General features: G+C 36.1%; 1 protein-coding gene across 1 annotated transcript in view; it reads right to left on the reverse strand.

The window, feature by feature from the left end:
- The window catches only part of NOX4 (NADPH oxidase 4), a 232,949-nt gene extending 225,078 nt beyond the window's left edge, over positions 1–7,871 (reverse strand). Inside the window, exons 1-2 of the mRNA XM_003764641.2 lie at positions 7,186–7,871; positions 6,168–6,263 (exon numbers count right to left, since the gene is read on the reverse strand). Coding sequence (XP_003764689.1) covers positions 6,168–6,263; positions 7,186–7,242 — 153 coding nt within the window. The 5' untranslated portion in view covers positions 7,243–7,871. The remainder of the gene's footprint in view (positions 1–6,167; positions 6,264–7,185) is intronic.
- Between the last annotated feature and the right edge of the window lie 10,227 nt (positions 7,872–18,098).

An 18,098-nucleotide genomic window follows, 5' to 3' on the forward strand; every position in this document is an offset into this window, starting at 1 on the left:
ATCAAGATGATGGGTCCTCCCAGGAAGTTTTTTTTTTCTTCTTTAAGGAGAGAAAGACTGCAAATCAAGCAAATCTGCTTTAAAGAATAAAAGAAACAAGATTTGCATGACCACACAGCAGATGTTTAAGAGTAGGAAAAAGAAAAACAAAACACTTTATTATCAGATCAACAGAGATACTCATGTTGAAAACAAACAATCTATTACTGAAAGATTCAATGACATGACATGGGAATCTAAGCCAAAATAAATCACACATTTAAGCTGGCACCATCAAAACATTCCACTGGAGGGAAAAAGTTAATATAATCAAAGTGAAATCTGACCATTTTAGATTCCCAGAGTTAGAAATCAGGGATCTTCTACTGCAACCTTTCCCCAAGCCAAGCATCCCACTCTATACTTGTGGAATTCTTTATCCCTATATCTAATTTAAGGGTTCAAATGCCACATCTTTCTTAAAGTTTTCCATGATCTATCCATGTAAGCAATGCCTTTTTCTCTAAGAAATCATCTCATCACTACACAACTCTCAAATTGGCTAAAATGACAGGAAAAGATAATTAATATAGGAGGAAATGTGGGAAAACTGGGACACTAATACATGTTGGTGGAGTTGTGAACTAATCCAACAATTCTGGAGAACAATTTGGAACTACACCCAAAGGACTGTCAAACTGTACATACCCTTTGATCCAGCAACATCACTACTGGGCCTCTAACCCAAAGAGATCATAAAAAAGGGAAAAGGATCCACATGTACAAAAATGATTGTAGCAGCCCTTTTTTGTAGTGGCCAGGAAATGGAAACTGAGTGGATGCCCATCAGTTGGAGAATGGCTGAATAAGTTATAGTATGTGACTAGTATGGAATATTGCTGTTCTATAAGAAATGATCAGCAGGATAATTTCAGACACCTGGAGAGACTTACATGAATTGATGCTAAGTGAAGTGAATAGAACCAGGAGATCATTGTTCACAGCAAGAACAAGAATACACAATGATCAGTTCTTTTCAACATCAAGGTGATTCATGGTCTTCTGATAAAGAGAGTCATCTGCACCCAGAGAGAGGACTGTAGGAGCTGAGTGTGGATCACAACATAATATGTTCACTTTTTTGTTGTTTGCTTGCATTTGGTTTTTTTTCTCATTTTTGTCTTTCTTTTTTTTTTTTTATCTCATTTTTCTTATGCAGCATGTGGAAGTATGTATAGAAGAACTGCACATATTTAACATAAACTTGTTATATCGATTATACTTGGGTTACTTGTCTTCTAGCCCTCAAACAGCTTACATTCCAATGGGAAAGATAGCATGTATCTAAGAAGGTATTAAAAAAGATCTATAGTCAACAGGTCAACAAAATTTGTATCGAGTTTTTATTTTGTGCCAAGCCCGATGCTTACCACTGTTGATAAAAACAAAGACAAAAACAGGTCTGCCTTCAAGAAGGATACTTTCAATTCAGGGAGTCAGCATGTAAATAATTAAGTCTGTTCAAGCTATATACAGGGAAAATTGGAGGAAATCTCATGGGAAAGCCACTTAGCATTGAAAAAGATCAGGAATATATATAGTAGTCATCAAAGAAAAGACACTGGCAGGAGAGAAAACTAGGAAAGACATCCTAGGTGATATTTGAGATGCATCTTGATTGAAGCCAAGGATTTTAAAACAAAGGTATGGGAGATAGCCAGTGAATAGGCATGCAGATTGTAGATGGAATATTTTGTGTCAGGAACTAGCAAGTAAATCAGTATGGTTGGAATATAGAGTTGTAGAGGGAAGAAGCCTGGAAAGGAAGGAAGAGTACAGGTCATGAAAACAAGCTATCTCAAGTTTCAAATGGTGGAGAGGGTGATTTGAATCAAATGTTCAAATGAAGTTCTCTGATTTCAAATTTTTTCCTCTTTCTATTGTACGATTTTGCTTTGAGTGCTAAAAAAAAAATCAAAGAATTTACAGTTTTCACCTTCATGCTTGAAACCAAGGAGAAAAGCATACCTTGTTTCCTCAGATTCCTTGACATCACTGTCAAATTCAGAAACTTGGGCTGGATAACTCATGGCCTAATTTATTATAACACTTCTTATAAAATTATAAAGCCTGATTTACCATGACCTGGACATTCAAACTCCTCCTGCTTACTATTCTTCTAGTTCCCCCCAAAACTTTCATGTTGTCAATTTCTACTTTACTACTTTGAAGTTTCACAAATACAATCATAATAATGGCTAACATAGTGTTTTAAGTATATTGATCCCCAAAACAAGGTAGATGAGGTAGGTATTATTTTTATCCCCATTTTACAGTTAATAAAACTGAGGCTGATTGATTTACAGAGGCTAACAGAGCCTGTAAGTGTCTGGAGAAGGATTTAACCTCATTTGTTCCTTGTTCTATGTACAGCATTGTATGTATATCAACTATGTCCACCATGACATATTACTTCTCTATAGAAGTACAGAAGCAAAAGGCGAAAGCAAGATAAAAGGAAGCATTCACACATGCATGCAAGCACACACACACACAGAGGGATGGGGTGCTACATATATCTTTAAAACAACTTTATAACTAATAAACAAGAATAAGGTTTTGGAAATTCTCCTCCAAAAGAATTCAAGTCCATAGTAATTAGTCTCTGTCTCCTATAAATATTTTTTGGGAAAAAAACTATCCCCTGAGTTTATGCATGTTATGATCTTGACTGCTAGAGAACTGAATTCCAAAGTTCAATTTTAGATTTTCAAGTTGTCTGCCCTCAGATTTTACATTAACATAATGCATAACTCTTGAATAAGAGCCAGCTTTGCATCTGAAGAGTTTTATTTATTTCATTAAGTTATCTGAGATGTGAACCAAACCCTCAAAGAAAAACATAGTGCATACAAAATTTAATACATCCAGTTCCACAAGCATTCATGACCTTTTTGATGACAAAACTCTCTCTCTCTCTCTCTCTCTCTCTCTCTCTCTCTCTCTGTGTGTGTGTGTGTGTGTGTGTGTGTATGTGTGTGTGTATGACACAAAGATTAGATAAGAACTAGTAGAAATAGTACATGTCTTCAAGGAGGTTACAGTTTCACTAGATAAAACATATACAGAGATCACTATTATACAAATTAGTACAAAAGTACATTAAAAATAGATACACAATTACATTTGAAGATCCACAGGGGGAAAAAAAAAACTAAGAAATGGCAAGTATGACAGAGTATAGGGATAGATCAAAAAGTCAGTAACAGTAATGCTGGAATTTGAAGGTGAAAAAAAAGGATATTTGGGGTTATAGAGAACAATATGAGAAAGGGGGGAAGGTGCTGGAAACACTGAGTGTATTTAGAGAATAAAGAATAATACTTCAATTTGAAGTCTGGCCTTCTGGGACAGAATGGGGGAAAACCAAACAAAAGTATGAGATAAAGGGGAAAAGATGGAATGACCCTAAATTAAAATGGATCTTAAACACTTGACTTATTAGCGAATAATGAACTTCCAAGAAGTCATTAAAGATGTGAAAATTGTTATGATTGGAAAAATGCACAAAGACAATTTTGGCAGCTATATAAAGGTTAGATTTGGACAGGAGAGGAGTTCAGGTAGGATGAAGTGAGGAAAAATAAAAGGCCTATTATATATCACTTAATGAAGGAGCACATTAAATTGGAAAGACCTTTGGATTTTATATTTCAGGACTTGTGTTCAAATCCTCCCTCTGTTCCCTTCTATATATGTAACATTGGGAAAATCACTTAAATTCTCTGGACCCATTTCCTCAATTATAAAATTAAGGGGTTGGAACAGATGACCTGAGGTCCTTTCCAGAAATCCATCAAAGATAATTATGGAAATATGTGTAGAAGAATTGCACATGTTTAACATATATTGAATTACTTGCTGTCTAAGGGAGGGAGTGGAGGGAAGAGAGGGAGAAAAAAATTTGTAACAAGATTTTGCAAGGATGAATGTTTAAACCTATCTTTGCATATATTTTGAAAATAAAAGGCTATTATTTAAAAAAATAAATCTATCAAAGAATCATGGCTCATAGCTTCATATCTAGAGCTAGAATGAACCTCAAAAACTATTTGATTCAACCCTCTCATTTTACACGTGAAGAAAATGAGAATTGGGAATATTAATTGACTTTCTCTAAGGGCACACAGATAGTAAATATTAAATCTGGGATTTAAATGTGGATCCTCTAATTCTCAAGATATTGCAATTTTCACTATGCCGCACTTGTATGAAATTTTAAAATTTGTTTTCTTAAAAATTTAGAGAAATATCTAATAATAAGTAAAAATAACATATACCCCCTTTAATAAATAACCTGTCACTTCATGAATCTCCCAATCATTTCTGCTATTCCTTTCCTATGAAATTATTACACTCTGATTTATATATTAGGTTTATGCACACAAGTATTATCTTCCTACTAGACAATAAATTACTTATGAAAGGAAGGAAAGAAGCATATGTTAAGCACTTATTAAATCCTAGGTGTTGTGCTAATTTGAGTCTTATCACAATTCTGTAGAGCAAATCCTGTTATCATCCATATTTTAGAATTGATAAAGCTGAAACAGACTGAGGATAAATGATTTATCCTGGGTTAGATAGCTATTAAGTATCTGAAGCTACATTTGAACTCAAGACTTCCTTACTGGAGGCTCAGGATTCTATCTATTATTCTATCTAGCTTCCTCAGGAAAAAAAACAAACTCATTTTTTCTGTCTTTAAATCACAGGCCCAGCACAGTGCTCCACATGCAACAAATGAGCCAGTTAAGTTTATTGAATTAAATTAAAATAATCCAATATTCAAGCATAGTTACATGCATATTAATAATAGCAAATTATCTTGCCTGCACTGATAAATAAATAAGGTATTTCCTCGAAAGTTCTATTTCTTTTAAAGTGACAAGCAAAAAATTACCTAAACATCAAAAAAATTAAACTAGCCAACAAGGGTAAACTACTTGGTGATCATATTTGGTTGGGAGGGAGGGGGAAGGTTATGAAAAGCATGCCTTTCTTTTGTTTCTTTCTAAAACTTCTAAATTTAATGCTTATGAAAAATGAGTCTGAGTCATCAAGAATAAGGAAATTTATAAAATCTCATTTGGAAAGTGCATAGTTCAAAATAATTTCATCTACTAAAAACAATCAGAGTAAAACATGATATAGAGGATAGAGGATTAGTCTTAGAACTTGGAAGATTTGGGTTCAAGTGTTACCAATAACATTTGCTAACTTACACGATCATACACAGGTTATAATGCAGCAAAGATATAAATTATAGAAGACTTAGTGGTCAGTACAAATTCATGATGGGTATGGTTTCCATACTAGGAATTTCCTGACCTATTTTGTTTGTTTTGGGTAAAGGGGGAGAAATGAATTAAAGACAGCTTGAGACATTAAACATTGTGCTTACATCACATACATAGAACATTTTCTTAACCACTAGGATACATTGTCAAAGCTGCCAAAATCGTAAGTGCCCTTACAATACAAATCAATCCTATTGCTCTAAAATATTTAGAAACACAAGAAAACTGTTTCTTCTGATTCTGTTTCTATCCCCTCTCTCTACACAGGGTATGGTACATAGGAAAGAAGGAAGTATGAGACTAATAGCAACATGGTAAGGAGAAAAGGAAACACTAACCAAGAACAGACTTGGAGAAATTTTTGCATAGTATATAACTTTCCTGTAATAAGTCAAGATCATTGACATTTTCAGCTATCTGATTAAGAGATGCCCAGGATTATTAATTAGCTCTGTAAAGCACATGTTTCCTGAGAATTGGCAGCAAAAGATACAAGCTCCTCTGAATAAGCTCACAGGTTGGCTGAAGTTTGGAAGACTGAAAATTAAAACCTCAGTCATCTGTTGATCAAGTTTGTGTGCCTGTGGTTCATTCATTTCCACTGATTAGATTGATTACCTTTGTTCTTTAACAGCATTACCCTTTCCTACCTGGAGAAAATAAAAGTAAAGTGTTTGGCAAGAAAATTTGACTTAGCTTCTCTCTGCAAAGACAGATCTTCACCAACTTTGCCAACAACATTTTGAATCCCTTTCTCCTCACTTCCCTTCCTTCCTTTATACCAGCTTCATTGATATGGTTAAAGATCATCACTTGAGTCACACTTACCCCTAACATCTGGTGGAGATAATAATACTCTGGTCCTTGATTATATAGCAGGAAGGTTTTCCAGAAAAGGAGGACATTGAGAGAGAGCCAGATTAGCTAAAACAAGCAAGACAAAGGAAAAAAAACAAACAAAAAAAATCAAGTCAGTAAAAACCATAAGTAGAAACTACAACACCTCATCCTCATTTGAATGTTTTCAATCGACCAAAAGGCCAAAATGAGCATTAAAAAATCAATAAACAGACCTAAAGCAGGTTTTCTGCCTAAAGGGAAACATTTTAGATCCAAAGAGGTTTTCTGTGATATGAGCAAGTTTCCACTCCTATGTAACTCCACACAAAGTTTAGAAACACCAAAAAAAGCTCCCAAAACTTTAGAATCATTCAATCTACCCCATTCATTTTACAGATATGGAAACTAAGGTTTAGGATGTAGCTGTCGATTGGTTAGGATCACATAGGGTGTAAATTGCAGAGATGGCATTTAAACCCAGATCCCATAATGCTCATCCCAGTGCTCATTACTAGACTTCATTAACAGGATTTGACACTGTGGGGCACACCACATATCTCTAACTTCATTCCCACTTACAAACATACAAAACTTTTACTGTTGTTAGAAGAACGAAGAAAATTAAATATAGGAGGGAACAATTTAAAAAGTTGATCAATAGCAAAGAAAAAATATTTACATGGCAGTGCCCACTTTAAGCTCTCAACTTCTCCTCCAGAGGAAGTAGAGCTAAAATGTACATAAAGACCAAGAAAGACACCCAAATATAAATTAGCATAGTATTTACAAGCATAAAATAAATGGAGGGGGAGAGAAACTATTACTTCTAGGTATACATCTTTTTTTTTTTTTCTTTTTTCTTTTCTTTTTTTTTTTTTTTTTTTTTTTGGTTATGTTAACAACATAGTAAACGCCCCATTATAATCACACTCCAATAGACATATACACAAAGAATCAAAACTTTTCAATTGACAGAAGGGAAAAGAAGGGCAGTGCCCCATCCTACCAGGCAGAGGTGTTTAACCCCTTCGTTTGCTAACCAGCTCCTCCACGATAAAGCCATGCTGCAGCCCCCCAGGCCAGCCCAGCGAAAGGACCTGAGTGCTCACCGACAGCAGTTTTTGCAGCTGTTGCAGTTGTGTGAGGGGGAGGGGGAGTGGGAGAAAGGGAAGAATAAAGACAAGCCGGGTGGGGGTAGAGGGAGGCGGGGAGTTGGAGCCCAGCGCAGATCTAGTCTCTGATTGGATCAAAGCCTTTATCTCGCTTCTTCCGCCGCCTGGACTCCCGGGGAGGCTGCTCCTCTAGCCAGCTTGCCTTCTTGCCTGCTTGACCTCCCGGTCTTGGCTTCCCTTGGATTCTCCGCTTGGCCCGCTCGGCTCTGCCTGCTCTCACTTTTTCTCCGAGGCAGGATCTCAGTCTGTCTTAGCTGCAGAAGCAGGAGCAACAGTGGCGTGGCAACCGCCGGAGCTCCCTCCTTCCTCTCGGTCTCTCCCTTCCTCCCTGCACGGAAGCGCCCGGACCCCTTTGTCTAGGGTCTCGCTCTTGCTGTTCCTGCTCTAAATGTCCCAGGCGGGGAACCAGAAGGCGTCCCTTTACTTGACTCAGACCTAGCCTCGGGAGTTCCAAAATAACAATGGTGAAGATGCTAAAGACAATAAATGGTGGGGACAGCTTGGTTCCCCCTCTACCCTCCACCCCCTCATTTCCCTTCCTGTCCTTTTTTGCTTTGACCCAACCAAGATCTCCTTTACTTCTTCCCAAAACATTCTAGTTGTGGGAGTAAAGCGAGGGAAATTAGAGCCGGAAATCGCCTTTTGTTTGCAAGCTTCCCCCTTCCCCTACAGCAATCCCTCAGACTCTTATTGTAGTGGCAGGAACCATCACCTCCAGACTGTACTCACCATCCTCCCACTCCCCAGCTACTCAGAACTCAGCTTGTAACACTTTAAAACAGAACAGTTCTTCATAGTGAAAGTTCACTTTCTAAGTAACAACGAGATAGGGAGTGGGGATGTCTAAGCATATATCATTCACAGATGCAATAACAATACATTCTTTCCTTTCTCACGTTAATGAACCACTCCCTAAGGAATTCATCTGCTCTGAACCTAGGCACTGATCCAAGTATTCCAATGGGAAGGGGTGGAATGTACCCGCTGCTAATATATAGAGGGGAACAATGGAGAGAGTGATGTCAGAAAGACCTGGATTTGAATCCTACCTTAAAATCTCTCTAACTGTGTTACCCTAAACAATTCACTTAGCCTCTCTGTGCCTCAGTTTCCTCAACTGAAAAGTGGTAATAAATAATAGTAACTACCTGACGGGATTGCTGTGAAGAATAAAAGAGATAACACTTCGAATACGTTACAAACCTTAATGCTATTAATATTATTGCTAATTTTGCCACCCTATTCATAAAGGTAAAATTGCTTAGGCCTTAGTTTGTTATTTCAAGTCTAGTTCTCAAGGGGCAAGTAAAAATGGTACACAATACACAGGGTTAATTTTACATGAAACAAGTAGGAAATAACTATTTCCTACACAAAAGAAATGCTAAACATAAAAAATAAAAAAAAAAATAACCTAACTGAACACATTGAAAGAAAATAACTTAACTTCAAACTATTGTTGCAATCTGCTGAGAGGTTGACCCAGACCTCATCAGAAAATCACACTATTCAAAAAACTGAATAAACATTTTACAATTCACCTTAGTCCTACCTATTTCCTTCAAAATCACTGACTTCTCTCTACCCAGACCAGGGGTTCTGTCTGCCCTTCTAAACAGCATTTGCTTCTTTCGTGAAAAAATTCCCTTACTGACTGTCAGCTAAAGTCAAAATGTCATTTCTAAGAACGAAAAATTAATCTACATTTAATGTCAGAAAAAAACATATCATTCCTATCTCCTTGTAATTAGTAGAGAATTTCAAAATGGTGTTCCATAAATTTCAGCAAAGTAAATATGCAGGACATTATAAAATCATGCATGCTGATAATTACAAATATGATAAAGTAAGAGTCTCAGATCTGAATTCAAAAGTCTTAGTAGCCCTCCCACTGACTATTTTGCATAAAACTTCTAGTTAACCTCTAAGATTCCATCTACCTCCAAGTGTCTAGGTCTATTAAAATACACAAATGTATAAATCCTAGATAATCAATCCTGGGATGAATTAATTGACTTCCGCCATGTGCCTAACAGTATGTCATATTTTTTTTTCTGCCAATTTTGCTATGTAGAATATATGTCCTCAAAAACTGAAAGTATTTACCTGATATAGTAGAGAGAATGACAAGACTGGGAGTCAACTAATCAGGGGTCTTCTCTTAACTCTGGCCTTTACCAGACATCTGGAACAAGTTATTTCATAATTCTAGGACTCTGTTTTTCATCACTAACCATGAGTTTAAAACTCAAAAAAAAAAAAAAAAAAAAACCCCACCCCAAAATGAACACAGGAATATAAACTCTTTAAGGTCCCTTGCAATTCTACATATCTTTTACATATTCAATGCAAGACAGATTTTATCCTCATAATGCCTCCTATCCATATTTAAAACATAAGGACTGAATAAATGTCTATTGAATAAATAATAATTTCTTTTACTTGTATGTTGCAAAAGTTCTCAATTTTGTTGTATTTATTATTTTTTTTCTTTACTCTGAAGTTCTATGTTTCATTCATGTTAAATTTTTAAAAATTTTATCACTGGCACCTCTTACCCATTTCCCCCATTCCCCCCCCCCAAAAAAAAATAATGCTACAAGTAATATCCAGGACATGGGAGGTAATAGTCAAATTAAGATACTTTATTAAGTACTTAGTGTCTAAGACCAGACACTATGCTAAGTTCTGAGATTGCAAGGAAAGACAAAAGACAGTCTCTGCATTCAAGAAGTGCACAATCAAATGAGAAAAATAGCACACAATTATGTACAAAGAAGATATCACTATAGATATATAAATATATACACACATATACATCTATATATGTGTATATGTGTGTATATAATTTGAGATAATCAATAAAGGGAAAGTACTACATTTAGGGAGATCCAGAAAATCTTTTTTTGGAAAGTAGATTGGGAATTGAAGAAAACCAAGGTATCCAGGAGGCAAAATAAGGAGCTCTCTTTCTTTATCTCCCAAATCATGGCTTGGAAGATAAGGAAAATTGACGGTCAAGAGATGGAAGGAATAATAAAGAGGCCAGTTTTAATGTGTCACAGGGTGTGCTTAGGATAAGGGGAAGAAGAGAGAAGGAGTAAGGGGTAAGAATTCTGGAAAATTAAGAGGTTGTCAGATTATGAAGAAACTTTGAATGCCAAATAGAAAATTCTTTATTTCATCCCTATCTAATAGGAAACTACTGGAGTTTGTTGAAAGGGTCATATGGTTGGATCTGTACTTTAGGAAGAACAGTTTGATAGCTGAATGGAGAATTTATCAAAACTGATAGAGCCAAGGCAGGTTAATTCACGAGCAGGCCATTGCAATAGTCTATGAAATAGATAACGAGGCTTGAGGGAGCTATATCGGGTGAGAGAAGACGATGCACAGTAGAGAAGTCACAAGGGTAAACTTGATTGAGAGGATGGTTGTGACTTCAACAATCATAGGAAAGATAAGGAGAGAATAGAGCTTTGGAGAAAAGGCAATTAAAAATTGAACATGTTGAGTTTAAGGTATCTATGGGACATTCAATTGGAGATGAGCAACAATGCTTATGATCCAATAAATTATCTGAGGATTATCAGCATAGAAATGATTGAATCCAAGGCAGCTGATGAGAAAACCAAATAAAATGCAGAGGTAAAAAAAGAAGAGAACTCAGGAAACAGCCTTGAAGTAGACCCATAATTAGTGGGAGGATATGACCTAGATAAAGACCCCAAAAATGAGGCTAAGAAGAAAAATTCAGATAGATTGGAGAACTATAATAAACACTATCACAAAAATCTAGATTGAAATAAATACCAAAGTAGAAGAAGGTTTCTGAGCAGCAAAAGCTGAAAAGAAGTCAACTAAAGATGAGGGTTGAGAAAATGCCATTGAATAAAGTCAATTAATGGATCATTGGAAACTCTATAGAGAGCAATCTCAGTTGGAAAAAAAAAAATTAGATTAGAAGCCAAAATATAGAGTTAAGAAAATAGTGAGGGGAAAGAAAGTGAAGTCATTCATTGTTCATGACTTCCTCATTTGATTCTTTTATTCTTCTTCTTCTTTTTTTTTTTTTTTTTCCAGCATGGAGAGACGCAAATATGTTTGTAGACAATTGTGAATGACCAGTGTAAAAAGATTGAAAATAAGTGAGTAAGTAGTGATGATATGGGGACAATTGGCTAGAAAAGATGGGAGGGATCACTTGTGCTATAGAAGGGTTTTCTTTGGCAAAGAGAAAGATCACTTCTTTGTGAGAGGTGGAGTGAAGGAGAGATAATGGTATAAGGCATCTCCGGAGTATGAGATGAGGAGAAAGGGAAAAGAGGTAATTCTTAGTAAAAGACTTTTTTTTTCACTGAAATGAGGCAATGTTCTGGGTTAAGGGGTGGTGGTGTAGGGAAAGTAGGGAGAAGCCTTGTTCTCTGGCTTGATCTAATGACATTGCTAGTATTGTATCAAGTTCTGGCTCCCACACTTTATGAATGTAATCTTAAATTAGAGCATGTGCAGTTAAGGACAACCAGTGTGGCAAAAGGGCATTTTAGTTAAGATTATAGGATTAAAATTTACTACTAATGCCTCATTTCAAGGAATTGAATTAAATGACAACTAAGGTCACTTCTAGCTCCAAAGCTAAGATTCTACAATAAAAGAAAAATGATAAACAAGTACCTGCCTGTATTGGGTGAATTTAAGTCATTAGGTATGGAAGAATTGTATTTCAGGGTACTGCAATAACGGACATTCATGAATGTCAGTGTCTGTGAGTGATCTTTGAAAAATCAAAAAGAAAAGAAGTACTGAGGACTAAACATGAAAAAATATATACTGATCTTCAAAAACAACACAAACATAAATGATTGAGACTATTACCTACGGAGTTTGACTTTAATTTCCTAGAAAAAATTATAAACACCATTATTAAAGAGATTATTTGCAAAAAATTAGCAAAAGTTACAGTGGTCATTAAGATCCAGATTCATCAAATGAAGTCTGGCTAAACTAATCTCATTTTGCTTTTTTGACTGGATTATTTGATTTATCAATGGAGGAGTGTCAAAGAAAAGATAGTATATCTAGATTTCAGCAAGGCATTTGCCAAAGTCCCTCAGCACATATTAGTGCAGAAGATTAAAGATATGAGCTGCATAATAATATAATTTTGTGGATCCTGGACTGCTTGAATAACCAAACCCAAAGAATAGTGATTAACAGATTTATATCAATGTGAAGGAGGTGCCCTAGGGAACTTTTTCTCTGGCTTGCCAATGATTTTTATGAAAACAAAATTCATTGATCTCAAGAAGCTATTGGGAATTGCTAACTCACTAGATAATAATCAGAAAAAGAGAGAAAGAAAAAGAAAGAGAGAAAGCTAGAGAAAGAAAGAGAGGGAAAAGTGAAAGAGAGAGGGAGAGAGACAAAGAGAGAGAAGAAGGAAGAAAAAGAAAGATCTTGAATTTTGAGTTAAATAACATGAAACTTAAAGATAAATAGCTTTTCAGACTCCCAAAAAACTATTTTAATGACCTAGAAAAAATAACAACAAAATTCATGTGGAAAAACAAAAGGTCAAGAATTTCAAGGGAATTAACGAAAAAAAAAATCAAATGAAGGTGGCTTAGCTGTACCAGATCTAAAATTATAGTATATAGCAGCAGTTACCAAAACCATTTGGTATTGGCTAAGGAATAGATTAGTTGATCAGTGGAATAGGTTAGGTTCAAAGGACAAAACAGTCAACAACTATAGTAACCTAGTGTTTGACAAACCCAAAGACCCCCGTTTTGGGGATAAGAACTTACTGTTTGACAAAAATTGCTGGGAAAATTGGAAACTAATATGGCAGAAACTAGGCATTGATCCACACTTAACACTGTACACCAAGATAAGGTCAAAATGGGTTCATGCCTTGGCATAAAGAATGAGATTATAAATAAATTAGAAGAACACAGGATAGTTTATCTCTCAGACCTGTGGAAGAGGAAGGAATTTATGACCAAAAAAGAACTAGAGATCATTACTGATCACAAAATAGAAAATTTTGACTATACCAAACTGAAAAGTTTGTACAAACTAAACTAATGCAGACAAGATTAGAAGGGAAACAATAAAATGGGAAAATATTTTTACAGTCAAAGGTTCTGATAAAGGCCTCATTTCCAAAATATATAGAGAATTGACTCTAATTTATAAGAAATCAAGCTATTCTCCAATTGATAAATGGTCAAAGGATATGAACAGACAATTCTCAGATGAAGAAATTGAAACTATTTCTAGCCATATAAAAAGATGCTCCCAGTCATTATTAATCAGAGAAATGCAAATTAAGACAACTCTGAGATACCACTACACACCTGTCAGACTGGCTAGAATGACAGAGAAAGATAATGCAGAATGTTGGAAGGGATGTGGGAAAACAGGGACACTAATACATTGTTGGTGGAACTGTGAATACATTCAACCATTCTAGAGAGCAATTTGGAACTATGCTCAAAAAGTTATCAAAATGTGCATACCCTTTGATCCAGCAGTGTTACTACTGAGCTTATATCCCAAAGAGATCATAAAGAAGGGAAAGGGACCTCTATATGCACGAATATTTGTGGCAGCCCTCTTTGTAGTGGCCAGAAACTGGAAACTGAGTGGATGCCCATCAATTGGAGAATGGCTGAATAAATTGTGGTATGTGAATATTATGGAATATTATTGTTCTGTAAGAAATGACCAACAGGATGATTTCAGAAACACCTGGAAAGACTTACACAAACTTATGCTGAGTGAAACAAGCAGGACCAAGAGATCATTATATACTTCAATAACAATACTATATGATGACCAATTCTGAAGGACCTGGCCATCCTCAGCAATGAGATCAACCAAATCAGTTCCAATGGAGCAGTAATGAACTGAACCAGCTACGCCCAGTGAAAGAATTCTGGGAGATGACTAAAAACCATTACATTGAATTCCCAATCCCTATATTTTTGCCCACCTACATTTTTGATTTCCTTCACAGACTAATTGTACAATATTTCAGAGTCCGATTCTTTTTGTACAGCAAAATAGCGGTTTGGTCATGTATACTTATTGTGTATCTAATTTATATTTTAATATATTTAATATCTACTGGTCATCCTGCCATCTGGGGGAGGGAGTGGGAGGGAGGAGGGGAAAAATTGGAACAAGAGGTTTGGCAATTGTCAATGCTGTAAAGTTACCCATATATATAACCTGTAAATAAAAGGCTATTAAATTAAAAAAAAAAAAAAAAAAAAAAAAAAGATAAATAGCTTTTGTACAAGAACTGGATACAGGAAGCTTGCCTAGGTCCAGACTTCTAAAGCTTTTTCTACTCCCTTTTCACCTAAGAAATTGTTATGCAACTCAAGGTATATGGCTATATAAAATAGATATATAAATCATAATTTCAGTTACAGGACTCCATATAGGGTTGTGATCCACAATTTAAGAAACTTTGGCCTAGATATCATTATTTTTTAATGGAAGATTTCGATGGACTTCAAACTCATATATAGGTCAACACTATATCATGGTCTCAAAATTTAACAACAACAACAATAATAATAACATTAATTGTTCAATACATTGACACATCCATGGTTTCACTGGGATTGGCAAAATTTCTTTGTTGGAACAGATAGCAAAAATTCCATACCTCCTTAAGTGAATCTTTTGTTCCAGTAACAGAACAATTAGACTGAGTTGGGGTGATGGTGGTGGTGGTGGTGATGTATGCTGAAGTTAGTTAGGCTCTCTAAAGTAGATTGTCAAACTTCCAGAGTAAGAATTTACATCTTGGAATGGGGCAAATGCTACAAATCGGGGCTTGGCTTATTGCTTTGTTGATTGTCTGAATTTAAGAAAATGATGGAGAAAATATGAATAATACTGATTAAATTTAGGGGTGTGTCATGAATACATCCCCTCTCCATAGGGTTGTTAAACATTTGATACTGGCCATTAAAACTTAATCTATTGGCCCCAGAAAGAATTAGGAGCATGGGGAAGGTATTATGCAAGGCTTTTTTCATCTAGGAAAACTTCCTAACAATTGGAGGTATTAGAAAGAACAAAGCTTTACCTCAAAAAATTGAGTTCCCCAATTGCTTGGAGTCAAAATGGCATGATTATCAGGGATGGTGGAGAGATTATTCCTCCTCCTTTTGTTGAGGTCAGGAACCAAATGAGGTCTAGATTTGGGGTACCTAAATGAAATTAGGGTTTAGTTAAGGTCTAGTGGCAGGTTTGGGGTACAGGGAGTCAAACAGAGTTCCCCTGCAACCCGCTTCGATTTGGCGCAAGGATACGGCAGTATATGAGGTCTAGTAGTGGCTCGGAATTCCCAATAAAAGCATTTATTGGCCCAGAGAGCTAGATTAATAAAAGAGGTTTATTACTGAGTTTAGAAGTAGGAGATAGGTAAAGGTAGAGATAAGGAGGGCACTGGACAGAGGGTCCAGTGGACAGAGGGTCCAGTGGACAGAGGGTCCTCACATGGCTGCCATGTTTGGAATCTCTGCAAAGAGGGGTTCCCAGTGTGGCCCTTTTAAGTCTGAGACTTAGCTCGAGGGGCTTTGGGGTGTAGCCCCAAAGTTGGCTCAGATCCGGGTGGGGCTGGGACAGGTCGGGATCTTCTATTGGAATTCAAAGGGACCAGGATTTGTGAGTCAAAGGGTAATTACATTAACTAGGGGGGGTTGGGAATCAAAGATTGGAATCTTTCCCGCATCACTTTCAGAGTAAGACTACATGATCTATTTCTTGCCCAAAGTCATTTGAACTGGTATTTGTCTGACACCAGAGCACAGCTTCTTGGTTTTCACCTTGCACTCTGCAAGCACTCTTTAGAAACACAAACCACCAATCTGCCTGTTACATTAAAGAAGCTAAAATTTTATTTGAGTGGGGGTGGGGGAGAAGAAGGGAGAAACAAGACATGTACAAGGGAAAATAATTAAACATAGAACTGCAGCATAACATAATAATAGTTTATCGTTTGGGTAATGGTTGCCTAAGCTTTTTGAATCAGTTCCTGTGCCAGTTGATCTTGGTTAACATTATTGTTGTTTGTTTGTTTGTTACAAGCCAAGAATTCTACTGGGGAAGGGGACTCAGTATATATTAAAAAATGACTTGAGTTAAAAAAACAAACAAACAAACAAATATTTTAAAATGAGCAATCAGAAATACTTTTTTTCCCCTTTAGAACATGAAACTTGGAGTCAAAGCCCTGGCTCCAAGCCTCATCTCTGCTAGTAATAAGATGTGTGAACTTGGGCAAATTATTTCTAGTGCATGAATCTCAATTTCATAATCTGTAAAAATAATTGACCTATTCTACCTGTTTTATAGAGTTGTGAGGATGAAATGGGAAAATGTTTCTGAAGCAATCTGCAAATTTTTAAAACCCAATAGAAATGTAAATATCATGAGAACTCCTTTAATTCCTTTGGAGTTCCCTGAGGCAAAAATGAAATTAACTGATTTAGGATCACATACCTAATAAGTGACAAAGGCTGGGATCTCAAAGCTAGCTCTTCCAAACTCCAGGCTAAGGACTCTTTGAGCTAAACAAGAGCATCTCTTTTATAAATGGAAATACAGGTTGTTAAATTACCTTATTCAGATTCTTAATTGTAATTTTCTGAGAAGACAGAAATCTTGGTTAGCTGTCTGCACAAGGCTGATCACACTTTGCCTCATCTGTCTTTGCCTCTAACCAGGAGGTGTCTGCACTCAAAATGAGGATATGCCTGGCCACTGGCCACAGCATCTTACAGCATTTTGGCTTGTCTAAGTCCAGGCACTGTGCAGACAATGACATAACAATTCCCGGATGACTTAAGCTGTTGAGTTTTGTGATTTTTGTTGTTGCTGTTGTTTTTGGGTTTTGGTTTTTGTCTTTTTTGTTTGGATTTTTTTTTTTGAGGGGGTCATGTTTTTCTCCAACAAACTACCCAAGGGACTGGGACAATATTCGAACACCTGTTTATAAATTTCCTTTTGCATTTTCAAGCATAGCTACAGAAAATTGAGAGATCAAGATTGGGCATGTTTCTTGGTTTCACTTTACTATTTGATGGTGGAAAATTGGATAGCTCCCATTTATGCAGCATGTTACAACTACTTAAAAACTTTCCATAATCTTACTTTACGCATCACAACAAATCCATCAGTTACATTACTGAGGGATTATTATCCCTATTTGACAATGTAAGAAATTGAGGTTCAAAGATGTTAAGTGACTCTTATTCAGTCCCTTCATTTTATGGATGAAATTCATAGAGTTTCAGGTACTTGTCCCAGGTCACAGGGTAAATTGGTCTGAACACTTGGATTAATCCAAGTCTCCCATTTCCCGGTACATCTTTCTTTTGACTATAATATTCTGATTTACCCTAAAATTGCTTACATAATTACACACTAGTGAAGCAAGAATTTGGAAGGAAAGAAGCATTTATTAAGTACTTACTATGCTCTAGTTACTGTGCTAAGCATTTTTGATATATTATCTTACTTTATAATCATAACAATCCTAAAGAGGCATATATTGTTTTTAATCTCCATTTTATAGTTGAAAAACCTCAAGTAGTTAAGTAACATGCCTTGAATCACCCAGTTAGGAAGTATCTGAGGCCAGATTTCAGTTAGACTCCTCCTGATGCAGGTGTGGTCTATTTAGACTTCATCACTCCTGCCTCTTGTCTCAGTACTCTATCCA

Source organism: Sarcophilus harrisii, chromosome 3 (genome assembly GCF_902635505.1).
Source record: "Sarcophilus harrisii chromosome 3, mSarHar1.11, whole genome shotgun sequence".
Lineage (NCBI taxonomy): Eukaryota > Metazoa > Chordata > Mammalia > Dasyuromorphia > Dasyuridae > Sarcophilus > Sarcophilus harrisii.